The 20,285-nt window shown below is 36.5% G+C and overlaps 1 protein-coding gene across 7 annotated transcripts in view; it reads left to right on the top strand.

Annotated features, from left to right (window-relative positions):
• Nucleotides 1-14,487, top strand: part of LOC127857702 (ras-responsive element-binding protein 1-like) — a 62,884-nt gene extending 48,397 nt beyond the window's left edge. For all 7 annotated transcript variants that reach the window (XM_052394328.1, XM_052394325.1, XM_052394327.1 and 4 more), the window contains 12 exons: nt 277-478; nt 843-1,303; nt 1,531-2,737; nt 4,559-4,736; nt 5,660-6,392; nt 6,838-7,147; nt 7,871-8,268; nt 8,725-8,902; nt 9,522-10,826; nt 11,202-11,348; nt 11,715-11,923; nt 12,184-14,487. In XM_052394328.1, the coding sequence (XP_052250288.1) occupies nt 277-478; nt 843-1,303; nt 1,531-2,737; nt 4,559-4,736; nt 5,660-6,392; nt 6,838-7,147; nt 7,871-8,268; nt 8,725-8,902; nt 9,522-10,826; nt 11,202-11,348; nt 11,715-11,923; nt 12,184-12,375 (5,520 nt within the window). In that variant the 3' untranslated portion in view covers nt 12,376-14,487. The remainder of the gene's footprint in view (nt 1-276; nt 479-842; nt 1,304-1,530; nt 2,738-4,558; nt 4,737-5,659; nt 6,393-6,837; nt 7,148-7,870; nt 8,269-8,724; nt 8,903-9,521; nt 10,827-11,201; nt 11,349-11,714; nt 11,924-12,183) is intronic.
• The last annotated feature ends 5,798 nt before the right edge of the window (nt 14,488-20,285 follow it).

Raw genomic sequence — 20,285 nt, 5'->3', positions numbered from 1 at the left:
TGGAATGGAACATATGTGTATGAGTTTAACAACTTTTGTTAGTAAATTATGGATAAGACTTAGTACTGCTTTTTAATTATTTTTGTTATAAATGGGATTATTCCATATTCAAAATAGCTATGTGAAGTGACACAAATACAAACAACTTTCAGGATAATTCAAAGATTTAAAGAAACATTTTTGTGGCAAGTGGCAGATATATTGATTTCGATAAGTTTGCATGAAATGATTGTATTCCAGTGTATTTCATCCTCTTCTGATGTGTTTATTGTGCAGATTTTACCAGTGTCTGACGAGGATGGGGAGAAGTTTATCTGCCCAGTGTGTAACACGTCCCTGCTGAATCTACACGACCTTACCGTGCATATTAGATCACACAACACCCCAGCCTCCGGAACACAATCAAACTCGTGTAAAATCTGCGGCAAAGTCCTCAGCTCACAGAGTTCATTGGACAGACATATGCTCGTGCATTCTGGTGTGTGAATTTTTTACATTCTATTATTAACTTTTTTAAGTAAAGTATATTATTGTCAGGGATTGTACAACAGTTTTATTGTGTGATTTTGTGTGAAGTGCATGTTTTCTTCTTAATTTGAAAGTAGATCTATGTAATAAATTATAATTTTATTATTAATATTTTTTATCAATTTATTACATAATGAATGATTATATATATATATATATATATATATATATATATATATATATATATATATATATATATATATATATATATATATATATATATATATAAAGCTTGTCTCCCAGTATTGCATTTTGTTCAACGGATTTTAATTCTGTCAATACATTTTGTAGATTTTTATACTTATTTTTTGCAGGTGAGAGGCCATTTATTTGCAAAGTATGTAATATGTCTTTCACAACAAATGGGAACATGCATCGACACTCCCGAATACATACCAAAGAAGAAAACCTGAAATCACTTGGGGCTCAGTTTCAACGACGTTCAGGAAAGGCAGCCTGGCCCCAGCGTGTCAGGAACTTCCTGAGTCAGCAGAAATTGGTAAACTCCCCACCTGCCCATGATATCCTGAAAAATCTGCCAAATCATTCCCAGCATTCCGTGTTTGGGTCACCTGCAGACATGACGTCACCCATGCAGCCCGTGGCCGGGATGAAGCGCCAGTTTAGTGGGACTGACATGGCCTCTGACTGGCACATGGCTTTCAAACGACCAACTTTTGAAACTCGCGATGATGAATTGTTGTTGCCCAAGAATGAAGTTGTTGGAATGAGATCCATTAAACAGGAGCCTAAGGAGGAACCTATGAATTCTGAGGTTGGTGTACAAATTTATGAATAATAAAATGGGGTTTGACTCACCCCCCTCCATCTTCAATTAAACTTTCACTTTAAAAAGGTTCAATTTATATATTTGAACGCAAAGTTTATTGGTAAACTAGTTGTATTTTTGTTTTGCAAGTTAAAAAATATAATGCAAATAATAATTGTTTTCCTGCAAGAACAAGAGCAAATATAATGAAAATAATAATTGTTTTCCTGCAGGAACAAGAAGAGAAAGAAGTCTTACACTGCCCAGTGTGTCCAAAGACATTCCTTTGCAAGTATGGGCTTGAGTCGCACATGGAATCTCACCCAGACTTGTCTAGCCACTGCAACCTATGCAACATTACGTTCAAGAATCAGCGCAAGCTTCGCCATCATCGCCTCATTGCTCACACAGATATGGTCCAATCAAAATCACCAGAAGAGGGCGCTGTTGAACCGGGTGAGGTTAAAGGCGAAACTTCACAGCAGGAATTGAAAGTTGGATTTGATGATCTCACATTCGTGGATTTTTCTGTTGAGAAATTTCCACTTATTGCTAAGCATTACTTTGAAGAAAATGTTCGACAATCAAGCAGTGCCTATTTAAATTTCATGTGTACCATTTGCTCGAAATCATTCCCATGTGAATCTAGTCTGATTTTACATACCTATTCACATTCCAAGGACAAGTGTACCACTTGTCCAATCTGTAACTGTGATTATGCTGATGTTAATGAATTTGACGCTCACGTGTCGAAACACTTGTCAGACAAAGCTTTTGATGACATCCGTCCGTCTGCCAGGAACGAAAAAGGAGATGAAGATGTCATGCCTCACAGATTGTCAAAGCATGATTTCATGGCAATGTTTCTTCTGAAAGAAGATGAAGACCGAATAGTAGATCAAAAACAAACCCCTCAAAAAGAGGCACCTAAGCCAATCAAAATGGAGAAGCTCACAAACAATGAATACTTTGCCAAGCTGGGTCAGGCCTTTGTTCCTGGAATTCCACCCATGTTTGGCCAGTTTCCAGTGTTCCCTGCCGGCTACCAGCCAACCTTGGATGACTTTCACAAGATGCTGCAAGTCGCTACTAACATGAACATGCTCCCGAGCATGGGACCAGGTCTCCTGATGAAAGGGTTTCCTGTGCCAGGTCAAGGTCAAACTCAAGGTCAGCCTGCAGACGACATTTCAAGTGCATCAAGGCGCTCCATTTCCGTCTCCCCACCATCAAGTAGTGCATCATCCACGTCAACACCAAAACCAGCGTACATGTTTAACACTCCTTCCCAGACACTGCCGTCCGGAAAAGGAGAGTCGGGTAACTTCTTCTCCCCGGAAAGGGAGATCAGTGAGATTAAAATGAAGAACTCTGCCAACAGCAGTGGCCTCCCTTGCAAGTACTGTGACAAGACCTACAAAGACTATCAATCCCTCCAGCGTAAGTGTCTTTATTATTAATTCATTTTGTGTTATTTGGTTCATACAGAGCATTGATGTATTTCTAAAAAAAAAATATATATCCATATATAAGTCTCACAAGTTTAAGTGTGTTGATGGGAACATTTTGTTAAGTTTTAGTGTGTTGATGGGAACATTTTGTCAAGTTTTAGTATGTTGATGGGAACATTTTGTCAAGTTTTAGTGTATTGATGGGAACATTTTGTCAAGTTTTAGTGTGTTGATGGGAACATTTTGTCAAGTTTTAGTATGTTGATGGGAACATTTTGTCAAGTTTTAGTGTGTCAATGGGAACATTTTGTCAAGTTTTAGTGTGTCAATGGGAACATTTTGTCAAGTTTTAGTGTGTCAATGGGAACATTTTGTCAAGTTTTAGTGTGTTGATGGGAACATTTTGTCAAGTTTAAGTATGTTGATGGGAACATTTTGTCAAGTTTTAGTGTGTCAATGGGAACATTTTGTCAAGTTTTAGTGTGTCAATGGGAACATTTTGTCAAGTTTTAGTGTGTCAATGGGAACATTTTGTCAAGTTTTAGGGTGTTGATGGGAACATTTTGTTAATGGCTAATCTGCATAATGATGTCCGGTGAAATTTAATATTTGCATACCTTGCAGCTCATAATTCTGAATATTATGAGGTAAGTAGATTGTTGTTGCAAGCCTAATATAGATACTTTGATTTCTCTTTTTTAATGTTCCCCGATTGTCTGTGGGATTGTCCAAAGCACAGTCCCCAAGTTCTTTTCTCAGGCAAACTTTTCCATATGTTTATGGGTTTCAAAATAAATATTGCAAATGTAAACCATCATGAAAACTTGTTTCCTGTGACATTCGTTGCCCTACCTCAAAGGTCAAGGTCTTACATATATGTCCAAGGTCAAACTTTGCCAAAGAACACTGTGTGGGGACTGTAAATTTTTCAATCATCATGAAACTTTAAATTATTGGCCACAAATGGCAGTCATGAGTGATGGAGTGTGGCATGTATCACTCGTTTCCCTATGTCAATGGTCAAGGTCACACTTCCCTTTGTTAAAGGTCAAGGGAACATATAGGGGTCAAAGTTAAACTTGGCCATAAAACTGCTTTTTGTTTTTACTTCAATATAGTTGGAGTTCTGAGACAGACGTGGAATGTAAGGGCATCTGTGCCCTATGGGGACATGTATTGTTTCTGTGAAACTTGTATTGTTATTGATAATGCATACTGTGAAGTATTAGTCTCAATTGTATCTTGCTATTGTGCCTGTAAAGTTCATGTTGGAACATTTGCATGCTAAAGCAGAGATGTATAGTTACATGCATGCCTAAAATGTTGCCATTAATTTTGCTTATGTTTGCATTTTAAATCGAAACTACCATATATGCATTTATACATTAATTGTGCAGTCGTATGACACTTTCCAGGCATTTCATTTTGACAGAATGCATTCTTAATTGCCTGCGTTGCTTCAGCTGGTGAATCTGGATTGACTGGGATGGGAGAATTATGCTAATGAGTCTGTACACTCATGAAATAGTCTGGTGTTTAACACCTCACATGTTTTATGTTTGGATGCAAATTAGTTCCGTTAACGTGAAACTTTTATTTTGGGATATTTACAAATGCAATTTCTTAGGGAATTTTACTGTACGTATATATGTTGTATATGTTGTAATGATTACTTATTCATAATTGTATAGAAATTTTAATGCAGGTATTGTACCTTTAAAATAATTTGACTTTTTTTAAAATTATAAATTAACATTTTAGTGAAGACTAATTTAAAAAGTCTTTATTTAACGGTAAATGTTTATTTCAGACCACATGAGAAGCCATGTTGGACTTTCAACCTACCAGTGTAACCTGTGTACGTACTCAAGCTCAGACAAGAGTTCGTTGATACGCCATGTCCGGTCTCACAGTGGGGCCCGTCCATTCCAGTGCGTGGTCTGTGATTTCTCCTTCTCCATCAGGAGCAACTGTGAAAGACACATCAGGTAGGGCGTTATCCCTTTGCATGCTGGGAATTTGGCTTCTGCTAAAATGTCGTCTGCTAAATTTCTAAAATTAGCATTTTCTTGGATTTTTTTCAAAGAATACTATAAGAATAGCAAACTGTTTGGATCCTGATGAGACACCACGTTCTATGGCGTCTCATCTGGATCCAAACTGTTTGCAAAGGCCTTCAAAATTCGGTTCCAGCACTGAAAGAGTTGATAGGATTGACTTACCCTTTACCTTCCAGATACACAGTTTGAACGAGTGCCTTAGAAAATCTGTTTAACCCATTTATGCCTAGTGGACTCTCCCATCCTTCTAAATTGAATCAATTTATTTCCAAAATTAGGAATGTCTATTATATTTATTTCTATATTTAGAATATTTCTTACAGAAATTCCTTTAAGCAAACAAAGCAAACAGTGCAGACCCTGATAAGACGCCACATCATGCGGCGTCTCATCTGGTTGTGCGCTGTTTGCCAAGGCCTATTTACTAGACGCTAGGCATAAATGGGTTAAAGTTATGACCTTTCTTTATAGATATAAGAATTTTCTTACTAGATTGAGGTTTTAAAGGCTTCTTAAGGTACTGATGAGCAGCCAACATCACGAAACCTGAACAGCCTGCGAGTTACTTGCAGGCTGTTGTTTTATGCTTTATACTTGTAGCCATTTTTACTTTGCTTCTGAGTAGGAAAGGGTTTAGTTACGTATAAGTTTATGTTAAACATGTGAAAGTTTTACATTTTACATTTAAGGTCTATAACATTCATTATTTTTACTATAATGGTAACTGTTTGTTAAGATCATTTATTTATCATTTAATGTTTATGAATTGAGAATAATTGCCTCCGACTTAAATAAAGTTTGATTAAGTTTATTTTAAATAAGTTCACACATTCTGCTGTAACTATTTTCAGGAATAAGCATAACATTATGGACCATGGTGAACTGGAGAGGGCAATATTTGTCAACAGATTTGCTCTTGAGTCATCTAACACTGAGGACTTCCATTCTCCTGACACCGTTTGCAAATACTGCGGAGTTGATTTCAAATTCTTCCGCAAGCTGAAAAGTCATCTTTGTACTTCTGGAGTTACCCAGCAGAAGCCGTATGGATGCCGACTGTGCAATATGGGTTTCTGTGCCAAGTCCAACTGCATGAGACACCTGCAGAAATATCACCCAGAAATCAACAACAATGAGATCACCAATTTCATCCACATTGAGCCATTCCCATCTGAGGATAACGATAGCCACTCTGTTTGCTCTGATGATGGTGTTCCGTTGTACACAGAGGAGAGCAAGCCCCAACATGAGGCTTCCACAGGAACCCCCCCTGCGGCACACTCCACGCCTCGATCCAGCAGCTTGCCGGGCCGTGAAGGCCGCCATGTTTCACCCAATAGACACGAGTCTCCGGTCAGACTGGTTTCTCCATCATCATCGACTTCATCGCAGGCTTCTAGAAGCAGTGGAAGGCTTGAACCATTCACAAGATTGTTTGATGCCCCCCTGGACTTCAGCATGAAACCGGAACCAGTCCATAGGAAGCAGATCGCTGGTGTAGAGACGGAAAGCAAAGGGGAGGAAACTCCTATTGATCTCTCAGTGAAGAAGCAATTCCCTCAGGCTATTGCTCCAAAACTTGTGGTATGTGTTTTATTAAAGCTATACACATAATAAATGGTTTTAGTATATTTATAACTCATGATGCCACTTCAAAAATTATTGCAAGGGAGATAACTTTTAATTCTGTATTACAAGTTACCTCCCTTGCATTACTTTATTTCAAATTACATTTAAATTCTTTGTTAAAAAAGCGTTCAAAGTTCTAAATTTATAACAATATTGAAAATTGAGGTTAAACATCGGTCCATAAAACTCCATACTATCAAACAATATTGTTTAAAATCCAGACTATGCATTAATATAATTTGCAAAGAAATGCTTTCTATATTTTTAATTTAAAAAATGTTTCAACAGTTTTCAAAATATAGGATATACTTTTGTCCAATAAAAAATGTTGCTTAAAATCCAGAATTTAAAGAAATGTTCACATTTATTGTATGCTTATGATATACCTGTCTTGTTTCAGCCGGACACAATGTTCCAGTGCATGTTCTGCCAACAAGGTTACTCTGACATGCACGCTATCGAGCGACACATGCGCAAGTCACATGACGTGTCCATCACGAGTAACCCGGCTCTCGCGGCGGACCAGTCAGCCATCCCGATGTTCTCCAGCGACGGGAAGGTTCTACTGCCACCAAAGTCTGGATCGTTCTATGCTAACAAGGGACTGTACCCTGGCGGAAAGGCCTCAAAGCTGATTCAACCAAAGCAGAAAAGCGTGACCTTGCAAGGTCTCCAGGAGAAATTGTTGAAGAAGGATCAGCCTCTGTCTGGTAGGAAAATGTTACCATAGAAACCATTAAATAATAATATGGAGCTTATTTATGATTCTGCTTTACTCATAGCGAAAGCAATACAAACATTGTGAGAAGAAAAAACATTTACGTAGATTTTAGAATATGTGCAAAATGTAAATGAGAAGATATTTATGTAAATTCTGAAATTAGCTATGTACTTAAAACATATTTATTGTATCTGTCCTTAAGTGTGTCAACTATCTAATATAATTCTTTAATAATAACAGAACTAAAATAATTGTAGATATAAATTCTATTTATATGAAAATTTCTGATTTTGCCAGACATCCTATGGATGAAGACGTAAGTTGTTACGGCACAAAACAATATTATTTACGACATTCAGTTATTTGTGTTTGTTATTTTGTTTAATATATTTTATGAAATGGTAATCATTATTTTATGAGTGCTGTATTATGTTTTCCCAGTAGTTGTTTTGGCTGTCCCAAGTGTGCCTTAGTATATTTTTATATTATTTTCCTGTTTTTGAATTATTTATATGTATGTGAATAATTATTCAAATTTTATTTAAGTATATAGATATTTTTAAAACTATGAACATCTGTATAAATATATATTTTTTTAAATAAAACAAAAGATTTTGTAAAATTTGTCAAAAAAAACAAACGTTACAGACAAACATATTTAAGGAAATTTTATGTCAGTAACATAAATTAATTTAAAAAGAAATTCTTGCAGGTTCTGAGACTGATCTAGCTTCCATTACAAAGATGATTAATGCCACCGACCCATTGAACTTCCAAGCCTTCTTCACACCGGTTAAAACCACCGAAGCCCCAGTATTGCTACAAAACACTCCCACACTAAAAGTGCCGACCACGACAAAATTCCCGCACATCATGAAGCGTCCAGGGATCCAGATATCTCTGGAGCACTGCAAGGCTATCAATCGTGAACTAGATAATCTACAGCGGGAAGGAGACGTTGACGAGGCTGCCCTGTCTCAGGTTCGAGAGATGGCCCTGTCTGTCAAGGAGGAGGTCGTGAACTCTGCCCCGTTGCCCGCGGCAACCTCCAGTAACGGGCTCCCTCAGAGCAGCCCAGTGTCAAGTGTTCAGGCTGACAGCATGCATGAGGTAGGATCATGAAAGTTTTTCAAGAATATTTTTCATGATTGATTTGAAATATTAGTACATGCATTTTTAAATTTAAGAAATTTTTTGTAATTGATGTTAAGTACCTTAACATTAATGCTCCTGGCTAATTTTGAATATTGATTTTGAGTGACTAATCATTTACATCATTATGATCTCACCTGATTTTGAAGTAACAACTTGCGTTTGAGGACATATCAGATTCTTTAGCCTTATTTTGATTCTATTTTGTTTAAGCTTACTTAGGTAGTGTCTTAAGCAGCCTTAAAATAAAAAAATATATTTTCAAAAATATGAGATGAATTATTGATGCATCATCAAATTCCAAGATTATGGTATTTAAGTATTCCATTTGTTTAATGATGAACACAATTGAATTGTGGGTATAAGACAAAATATTTAATGAAAAGAGATAATTTAATATCAATCCATATTCAGGATGATAACTCTGGCGATGGGTCCAATGCCAGTCTCTCGGGGGACAAGACGGGGGAAGCCCTGCCCAAGAAGAAGCGTAACTCTTACGCGGACTCCCCCCACAAGCTGGCCTGCCCATACTGCCCACGGGCCTTCCCATGGGTCTCCTCACTGACCAGGCACCTCCTCACACATACAGGTTAGTAGGCTGATATGGAGCAAATGTGTCTTGTTCTGTGAAAATTGGTCAAAATGCATGTGCGTAAAGTGTCGTCCCAGATTAGCCTGTGCAGTGGTATTTTTCGTTTAAAGGAAGTCCCTTTTACCAAAATGTAGTTTAAGAGTAAAGTGTTGTCCCTGATTAGCCTGTGCTGACTGCACTCTGGGACGACACTTTACGCACATGCATTATGCCCAGTTTTCTCAGAACAAGACACAAATGTGTGCACTGAGACTAGCAGGGCCCATATGCACCAATAAATGCTTAGAAGGTAGTCTCTAAATAAAGAATATTCTGAAAACTGTAATGTCAAAATATTAATAATTAAGTTCAATATGGTGAGGACTTAAAAACCTATCCTTACGCAATTCTTCATTTAGAACAATGTATTTATGACGTGATGATTTTAGCCTGTATATTTTCAAGCAATGAACATATTTTCTCTGCCTGAGTAGATTCTATTAATGTCATTCTGTGTTTGTGTAAAACTAAATGCAAATACTATTTTTGTATTGTATTTATAGTAATTCTTCACATAAATAATTCAGATCAATTATATGATAAGTGAATGAACCATGTCACTTTTGTTGTTGCACAGGTCAGAAACCATTTAAATGTCCCCGCTGCCAGGTGACCTTCTCAACAAAGTCTAACCGTGAGCGCCACCTGATCAGAAAACACGGCGTCAACATGCTGGACCCCCTCTCGCGACAGACAATGGACCGGCCCTACAAGTGCCCCCTCTGTGTCTTCAGTTCCTTCTCCACCCAGAGCAACCTCCTCAAGCACTACAAGGACCGCCATAATGGTGCGAACCTTCCAGATAGCATCGCCGACATTGAAAGAATGTCCCCGTCCGCCATTCGTGCAGCCACCATGGAAATGGAGATCAGAGCAGCTGAAAACCCGCCCCTTGCCTCAGACGACTCTGCTCAGATGAATGCTGAGGAAGATGAGGATGACTTTGATAACAGCTCCTATGAAAAGATGGATGACGATGCTTCTTTGTTTAATGAAATGGACAAATGCGAGGATAGTTTGTCGGAAAAATCTGATAACTCTATGTCCGTGCCTTCTCTGGTATCTTCGGTGCAGGTTTCTGAAGTGTCCATGGCCCCTCACCTGCTCATGGCTATGCCACACCTCCAGAAAATGAAGGAGCCGGAGAAAAAGGAAGCAAAGAAAGAGACAGCTGAGAAACTCGAAAGAGCCGAGAGCCCAAATAGCATAAAGAAAAGCATTGAGAAGATTATTGCTGAGCAGAAGGCTATTATTGAGCAGAAAAACCAAATGGAGGTTAAGATTCAGGCTGAAATCAGAGCTCACATTGAGTCGCAGAGGAAGATGGAAGATGTAGCAGGGTCCCCTGGGTCAATGGATGGCAACCTGGAGTCGCCAGGAATCTTTGATCCAACCAGACCGTTCACAGGCTCGGCAGAGAGAATCATCAATCCGGAACGAGACAATTACGACGTCGATAAGATAACGGAGTGCTGGAAGTGCAAGGAGATCTTCCCGTCCAGGAAAGTCCTGGTCCGCCACCTGAAGGAGCACAACATAGACCTCCCGTACAAGTGCTACCTGTGCGATGCCTCTTATGAGAGCCGCGTGGATTGCCTCATCCACCAGGCGGACGCCCACGACTCCGACTGGAAGATCCTCAAGGACAAGAACAAGGTGAACGATATTGAGAACTTCTCCACCCACATGGACAAGGTGGTGGAAAACAACTGCAACAAGCTGGACACTGGGTCAGTGCTCGAGATCCCTGGCTCAGGAAACGACGACACCAAGATGGAGGTGATATCAGCCGACTACATGCAGAGGAAGGTCTACTGCTCCCTGTGCCCCAAGAGATTCTGGTCCCTGCAAGATCTGCGCAGGCACATGCGGTCTCACACTGGTAAGCATGTTAAATAGGTTGTAAAATGTATACTATATTTACTGTAATAAAAATTGTATTTTGAAACTAAAATATGCCATAGAACAGCATTCACCACACAAATTTATACAGTCATAATTGTCTGTTTCTTAACAACACAAATATTCTTTAAAAACACAAAAAAGCTTTAAAATGCGAAAAACTTGAATGAAATGATGTTACTGTAATTGTAATAAAAATCAATTTTGATACTTGAAACTTACACTTGAGACTTAATTGTTTTGGGCACAGAATGTACAAATTTAGCATTCTGTGTACACATATGACATGCTGGGTACACATTTGACATAATGTGTATAAATTTTTAATTTACCATGCTGTGTATGAATGTTGCAGGCGAGCGACCATTTGAGTGTGACATCTGTCAGAAGCGGTTCACGCTGAAGCACAGCATGATGAGGCACCGCAAGAAGCACGTGGGGGCACCACCACGGTCCTTTGATGACGAGGAGGACTCTAACATGTCCAGCAGCATCGAATCAAGTATGTACCATCAGCCACTATGGCATTGGTTTTGTCATAAATTGACACCTTTAATCATATATATTCCATCAGCTACTTCGGCACTGGCATTTGTTTAAGTTTGACACATTTTACTTTGTTTTTTTGGTAAATTGTCTTCAATTAACAAGTCATAGAGAATCTTTATAAAATTAAAATGTTCTACAAACATTTCGACTATTAGTATTGCTTTCCAAATTAAATTCAGTTATCATAAATCATCAGTTTAGTGAAGAGAATTAATCCTTCAGTAATTATTAAACATTTGTATGATGTTTGGTTATAAGTTTTAAAATAGTATAATTAAGTATGTATTTAAAATATTTATTTGTATATTTCTTTCTTCAGCACAAAAGAGTATCAAGTGCTCGACTGCAACCAGTCGTCCAGTGTTCACCTTCCATCCAGGGTTTACTCTCACCTCTGCCCAGTCCATCGCCCTTAGCAACTCCTACCTGTTCTCTCAAGGCCTGTCGGGACTTACCAGTGCCTCTGTTGGCAATCTCGTGCCTGTAGTTGTGCCATCAGGAAGTGGATTGAAACTCAGCTCACAGCAGGTATGGATTCTTTTATGAGTTTATGAAAATGTATTCAGTAGACTATGGTATATTATCATTTTTGAGTTCTTTTTAAATGTATACTTATTAGAATCTTAATTTTCTAGAGCACCAATCATCAACAAACTTTCACAAAAATTATTGACATGTGTTAGATTGGATAACCCATAGAAATAACAACCTTGAACTTGTGCATTTCATTCTTTCATTCTAAGCTTTTGATTCTTATTTAACCAATTTTCTCTCATGTCACTTTTAAGGATCAAATAGCTAAGAAGACATTGGACAAGGACAAGTCTGCCCTGGAAGCGGTTAAAAAGGATTTTCTGGACTGCAATGCTGACATGCTGCACAATCTGCTGGGTGTAGAGTCCTCGGCAATTGAAAAAATGCTCGACAGTGCTGACGTGAAATCTGCAGCAAAATATCTCGGTCTGGCTGAGGTGTCTTAGAAATACCAACCCAAATATTAGGATAAGTGGTTTTGATCTTGTCAACATTTAATTTAATATTCTCATTTTGTAATAATTGAATATACTATTGTTTCACTGGGTTTGCGTGTTACCTTTACAAATTCACAAACTTTTGAATAAAGGTGTCAATGTGTTTTACTTGAAATGCACTGTTGGCAATTGTGTTCAGTGATATTGCACACGAGTGTTGTCTTAACATTATGATGGATGTTCAATGGGTCGGTGGTGGTCTTTGAAAATCTTTTGAATCTATATTATCATTTTTGAGTTCTTTTTAAATGTATACTTATTAGAATCTTAATTTTCTAGAGCACCAATCATCAACAAACTTTTGTGTTCAGTGATATTGCACACGAGTGTTGTCTTAACATTATGATGGATGTTCAATGGGTCGGTGGTGGTCTTTGAAAATCTTTTGAATAACTATTTATTGTTGTTTTGTTGTTAGCATTATTTATTTTATTTGTGTTTTTGTGCATATCATTTTAATATTAAATATCATTTTATATTATTATAATGTTGGTTAATTGGGTGCACCTGTCTCTGTACGTACTGGTACATGTATGTTGTCACATGTATAGGTATAATAATTACGAGATCACATGTGATTATAAATACATAGATTTTATTATGGAAACAATATTATTACATTAAATCATTTGCTTACTTCTGCTATGTCTTTGTTGAGATTTATAAATAACTCTGCTGACATAGTGATATTATAGGAATATATTGTATGCATATTAAACCAGAATTTCAACTAGAAATTATTTTTTATTTGTTAAATGTTATGTCTAGGCAGAATAGAAACAAGATGCAAACTAGAAATAAAAAACAACAAGAAAATCAATATTTGATTTTTTTATTGTGACTGTATATAGTGGTTTTTTTATATCAATGTATGGAAAGAAATGTCTCAAAATGTTATTTGGACTATTATATACATATATATTAATCATATCATGTTTGTGCCTGTGGTTGTAAGTGATATAGTTGTGTGTAAACTTTTATTGTTAATGAACCCTATTGTTATTTGTGTTCATGTCTTGTATGTGAAATAAATGTACTTAATGTATATATAAGTGCCCGTTAACACTTGAGTTTTGTTTGCCAATACCACTATAAGAATGTAATTGTACATAAATGTTCAACCTGACTTAATGCTTGTTGCTGGTAAATCACTTGTTTAAAAATGGTGTGTGTTAGGTACATAGATATATTTTGGGGATCAGATATTCAATCTTTATGTAAAGTTTTCATGTTGTTGTTGTTTTTCAATACATTTCTGCAAATTTTAAGAAGTGTTTTACACAAGTATTCTATATAAAAAGTTTTTTAATGAAATGTATCCAAAATTGTACATTTTGAATATTGTTTAAAAATATATTATGTTACATGTAAATATTAATACATGCGTATGTATGATGCAAGTAGATCATCTATTACATGCACCACTTCAGGTTAAAACATGCAAAGACTTTTAGACATTTCCTGCTTGTTACATTCCTGTTATTTCAGTATAAATGTTTATCATGATATGTATGCATACCACTAACCAATCAACTTACATTTTCATCATTCCGTTTTTGTGCTCATACATGGACGCATCTATGTATTGTTATAAGGAATTATCACATGCCGTGCTGACAATTGTCCGATAACATTCGAAGATTTCTTTTGTCTGTGATATTAAATATATATATACAACATATTGCTTGTTTTTGATTGTTGTTTTTTGTTTTCAGAGGAGAATTTCTTTTATAATTGTTCTGTGTGTCTGATTTTATGTTGTACCAGTGGTATATTTTGTGTAAAAACCAAGACAATATTTAGCATATGAAAATGTTAATTATCAATATTTTTGAAATTATTACAACGAGTAAATGTTTTGAGGGTGTGTTTATGTGTATATGAGTCAATTTGATTACATGTTGAAATACCTGTAGCTTGGGTAGCTGTAGACAGAATTATTTATTTAGTTTAGAGTTTATACACGTTATAGATTTGTACATAAACACATTTGCACATTCAATGTTGAGGGAAATGCAAACTGATCTGATTTTTTCTGAGAATAAAATACTAAAAATGAAATGGCTTCGTCTTTCCATTTACAAAAATAATGTTACATTCTCAAAAGCAACCTGTAAAAGCATACATTTGTGCTTTAATTATAATTTTAGAATTCATGTACTTTCAAAATAAATACTGTTAGGGAGATGGATGCTACATTATGAAGTTTAGGGAAATGTTTCCGTCTATTGAGTCGAAAGGTAAAAAACCACAAGTCTGATTACTGATTGCATGACTTTAAATACAGGAGACATTTAATGCAAATTCTTATGAAAAAAACACACTAGTTTTTGTAAACAATTTGATGAGATTTATAAATTATTTGCAATGAACTGAGAGTCAGTGCAAAAATATAGCACTGGTGCAGGCTATCTGAAGATGCTGTAACACTAGGCTTAGAGAACATATCTGGTACAGGGTATCTGAAAATGATATAACACTAGGAATACAGAACATATCTGGTACAGGGTATCTGACAATGATATAACACTAGGAATACAGAACATATCTGGTACAGGGTATCTGACAATGATATAACACTAGGCTAACAGAATATCTCATTAACATGGTATCTGAAGATGCTGTAACACTAGGCATACAGAACATATCTGGTACAGGGTATCTGACAATGATGTAACACTAGGCTTACAGAATATCTCATTAATTAACATGGTATCTGATGATGCTGTATTACTAGGCATACAGAACATATCTGGTACAGGGTATCTGACAATGATGTAACACGAGGCTTTCAGGACATATCTGGTACAGAGCAACTGGAAATGATAAAACACTAGACTTACAGAACATATGTGGTACAGGGCAACTGGAGATGTTATAACACTAGGCTTACAAAACATCTCTGGTACAGGGTATCTGCAGATGCTGTAATACTTGACTTGCAGAACATCTCTGGTACAAAGTATCTGAAGATGCTGTAACACTTGACTTACAGAACATCTATGGTACAGGATATCTGAAGATGCTGTAACACTAGACTTACAGAACATCTCTGGTACAGGGTCTTTAACATGGTATCTGAAGAAGCTGTAACACTAGGCATACAGAACATATCTGGTACAGGGTATCTGACAATGATAAAACACAAGGCTTTCAGGACATATCTGGTACAGAACAACTGAAAATGATAAAACACTAGGCTTACAGAACATATCTGGTACAGGGCAACTGGAGATGTTATAACACTAGGCTTACAAAACACTAGGCTAAAAGAACATCTCTGGTACAGGGTATCTGGAGATGATATAACACTAGGCTGAACTAATGTATCTGATACAGGGTATCTGAAGATGATATATGATAGACTTGCAAAACATCTCTGGTACAGGATATCTGAAGATGATATAACACTAGGCTTACAGAACATCTCTGATACATGGTATCTGAAGATGCTGTAACACTAGACTTACATAACATCTCTGGTACATGGTATCTAAATATGACCTAACACTAGGCTTACAGAACATATCTGGTACAGGGCAACTGGAGATGCTATAACACTAGGCTTAAATAACATTTCTGGTACTTGGCATCTGATAATGCTGTGACACTAGGCTCACAACACATCTCTGGTACAAAGAATCTGGAGATGCTATAACATTAGGCTTACATAACATCTCTGGAACATGGCTTCTAAATATGCTGTAACACTAGGTTTACAGAACATCTCTGGTACATGCATTTTGAAATGCTGTAACTCTAGGCTTACAGCACTTCTCTTGTACATGGCATCTAAATATGTTGTAACACAAGGTTTACAGAAAATCTCTGGTACATGCGTCTTGAGATACTGTAACTCTAGGCTTACAGAACATCTCTGGATCAGGCTCTTGTTAGTGGGATCAGAAGATGCTGTAACACTAGGCTTACAGAACATCTCTGGTACACAACATCTGAAGATGATCTCACACTCGACTTACAGGACATCTCTGGTACAGGACATCTGAAGATGCTGTAAAACTAGGCTTACAGAACATATCTGGTAGATGGCTCCTAAATACTAGTATATTGTAACACTCGGCTTTCAGATCATCTCTGGTACAGGGCATCTAGAGATTCCAAAACATTAATCTTACAGAACATCGCAAGTTGAAGTAATACTAGACTTAACCAACATAGATGATGTAACACTACGCTTACAGAAACCCTCTGGTACAGTGCAGTATGAAGATGATGTAACACAATCCAAACAGAACATCTCTGGTACAGGGTACCTGGAGGTTTTGCAATACTAGGCTTACAGAACATCTCAGGTACTGGGCATCCGGAGATTCAGTAACACTTGACTAAAAGATCATCTCAGCTACAGGCCATTTGAAGATGCTGTAACAGTAACAGTACAGATCATCTCTGGTACCATGGCATCTGAAGATGTTGAAACACTAGGCTTACAGATCATCTCTTATTCAGAACATCTGAAGATGCTGGAAAAGTAGACCTGTTCTATAGCTCTTTGATATTAAATCTGAATTGAGATTCTGTAACTCTATATTCACATAGTAATAATAATATATGTGGTGATTGTCATCTTAATATGCTATAGCACTAGTCCTAAACAGCATCTCTGAAACAGGTCATCTGACGAAGCTGTTACACTACTTACACTACTGCAGTGACCATGTGTGTTCGACAGTCTCATAGACTCACAATAATGAATGATGCATGACAAACCTCTAGAGAATAATTAAATTGATAATGTGCACATACACGAAAGATTGACGGATTAAAAGTTACTTTTTGTATTTGGGAACAATTCCAATCATGTAAGAAAGCCACCTTTCTCGATTGTGAGTGTATATTTCGAGGTTAAAATAGTATCCATCTGCGTCTGTAGCTGTATTATGTTAGGAACATGTGATTGCCTCAGAACTCCTTCCTAATTAACTTTCTAGACCCAGAAACGAATGTTGAAGCAATTAACCAAGTGACCATTTGCCAAGATCGAGTATTAAATCAGGATCCCCTTGGCCAATGGGGCTGTCCATAAAGTATGTTTTTTACCATTTTTTACCCCACCCCCTCCCCCCAGTCACAAAATCTTGGACCCCCCCTAAAGTATTCACAAACTCACACTTTCGAACATATTTTTTTTAATCGATACATATTTCAAATTGAATCTAAAACACAATTCACAAACCGTATTAAAATTTCACTTAAAAGAACTTTCACTTTATTAAAATGACTTAAATACTAGAAAAGTTGTCAACAGTTGTCACAGTTTTTCATTGAATAACATGTTTGCTTCAAAAATGATCACTGTGGACATCATCCATCCATGGAGAAATATTCATTCACTGGCATCAATGAATAGTTCATTATTTTTGAATTCTACTGAAGAAATAATAAATAAATTATAAATATTTTTTTAATAAATGTGTGATATCACACATGGTCTGACCCCCCATGTCACAAACTGTCACACTTTCTTACACCCCCTCCCCCCACCTGGAGCGTGACAAATTTTATGGACAGCCCCAAACGCATGCCAGCCATTGCGGCATCCGGAAAGCTCACCCTTATCAAGTAGTTAAGATAAGATAAGATAAGATTTATTTTGAGTCGGCAAGGGTTAAACAACAAACATAAGCTCAGACAGCTTGTACAACCGACTATAAAACATGATGAATAAGAAATAACAAGTGTATAAAAGCTGAAAGACTGGAAACAATTTGTTCTACAATTAAAAGGCAGATATACATATAAATATATAGCATGATATTACAACATCAGATATGGTACTAAAAAATTTAGATTTGTTTACATTAAAAGTCAGATAATTTTTTAAGAGAAAGAATAAAATATCAACTAAGACACAGCATGCAGAGCGTAAAAAACATATCAAGCATAAAGAGCATACATAGCATGCAGAGCATACAAAGCGTACGGAGCGTACAAAGCAACCTGAGTATACAAAGCGTAGGGCACATAAAGTATACATAGCATACATAGCAATTCAACGCAAATAAAGCACATAAAGCATGCCAGGCATACAAAATATACTAGGCATACACAGCACACAAAAATACACCTAGCAAACAAGGCATATAGAGTATATAGAGCAAGAAACACATGCAAAGCACACAAAGTATACATGCAAACAATGCATATAAAGTATATAAAGCACACAAAAAACATGCAAAGCACACAAAGTGTACAAAGCATACAGATCACACAAAGCATATAAAGCATATAGGGCCTACAAAGCATATATAGCATGCAAAGCACACAAAGCATACAAAGCTAAGAAAAACACTAACAGCATATAACATTTAAGTAAAAATAAAGCATATAGAGCATGCTAAGCAACCAAAGCACACAAAGCTAAGCAAAACTGACATTATATAACATTATAGCAGAAAGTGTACTTGAAACTAAGTGATGTGATGCTCCCTTGCTGTGGAAATCCCATTCAGTCTACAGCATTTGCACCTACAGATTTTTCCATTCCATGTCCCAATTAAAGTTTGAAATTGCGAACAATTTGTACATTTTCTAAAATCTTCTGGTAGGGAGTTCCACAGCGAGGGGGCAGCATATCTAAAAGAATTTTTACCATATGTTGTTGTGCGTACCTGTGGTATCTGTAAAATATTGGTATATCTAAAATTTATGGTTGACTGTCTCTTAACAATTAAATCATTTAACAAAGGTGGAGAAATTTCATTTATGATTTTGAATGTTTCAATAGCCATTGATCTTATACGTCTTATTTGCAAGGACGGAAGGTCTACCTTTTGTAAAAGATCGATATATTGAGTGCTATAGTCGTTGTATATAAAACGAATTGCCCTTTCTTGAATTTTTTCCATCTTTTTAATATTAGTTTCTGAACAGAAATGCCAGGTCATTAGGCAAAAATTAAAATTTGATAATACAAAGGTATGGAAAATTAAAAGCTTGCTTTTTACACTTAAATTTCCACCAACTCTTTTTAAGATGTTAATTTGAGTGGCTGCCTTCTTACATAATCCTTGTATATGAGTATCAAAATTTAGTTTATAGTCTATGTCAATACCAAGTAGTTTAACAACTTTTTCACAAGTTATAGTAGCATCACCTATCTTAAATGACGGTTTTTTACAAGAAGTTAATTTGCCTATTGCAAAAGATTGAAATTTGTCAGGGTTAGCTTGCATCTTGTTAAAGTGAAACCAATCAATAAGAATGTTACTTTCATGTTGTAAAACACTTATAAGTTCATCAAAGTTTGTTGTGTAAAATGAAAGAGTATTATCATCTGCATAATTGTAAAGGGTAGATTTGTTTATAAAATAGGAAATATCATTAATAAAGACATTGAACAGTAAGGGCCCCAGGATAGACCCTTGGGGTACTCCTTTTGTTATACTGGCCCATGAACTAACTGTATCTCCTATTTTGATTTGCTGCTTTCTGTTAAAAAGGTAAGACTGGAGGAGTCTGGACGCAGGCTCTGACATACCATACGCTGACAGCTTTGACAGTAATATATAGTGCGGCAGGCAATCGAAGGCCTTGGACAGGTCCATGATAATTGCTGCGGCGTAATGGTCTTTATCGAGAGCCTGCCTCCAATCCTCCAGAAGTTCTAATAGGGTGGTTTGACAGCCATGTCCCTTTCTAAATGCACATAAAAATTTATTAAAAATTTTATCAAAATGAGAGTTAAGTTGATTAGCAATTACTTTCTCAAAAATTTTAGAGGGCATTGGTAGGACACTTACTGGTCTATAGTTAGCTTTGCAAAAAGGGTCATTTTTCTTATATAAGGGTGTTACTTGTGCTATTTTTAGTTTATCTGGAAAAGTACTTGTGGCAAT

Source organism: Dreissena polymorpha, chromosome 14 (assembly GCF_020536995.1).
Source record: "Dreissena polymorpha isolate Duluth1 chromosome 14, UMN_Dpol_1.0, whole genome shotgun sequence".
Classification (NCBI taxonomy): Eukaryota; Metazoa; Mollusca; class Bivalvia; order Myida; family Dreissenidae; genus Dreissena; species Dreissena polymorpha.
This window is presented reverse-complemented; position numbering and strand designations above follow the sequence as displayed.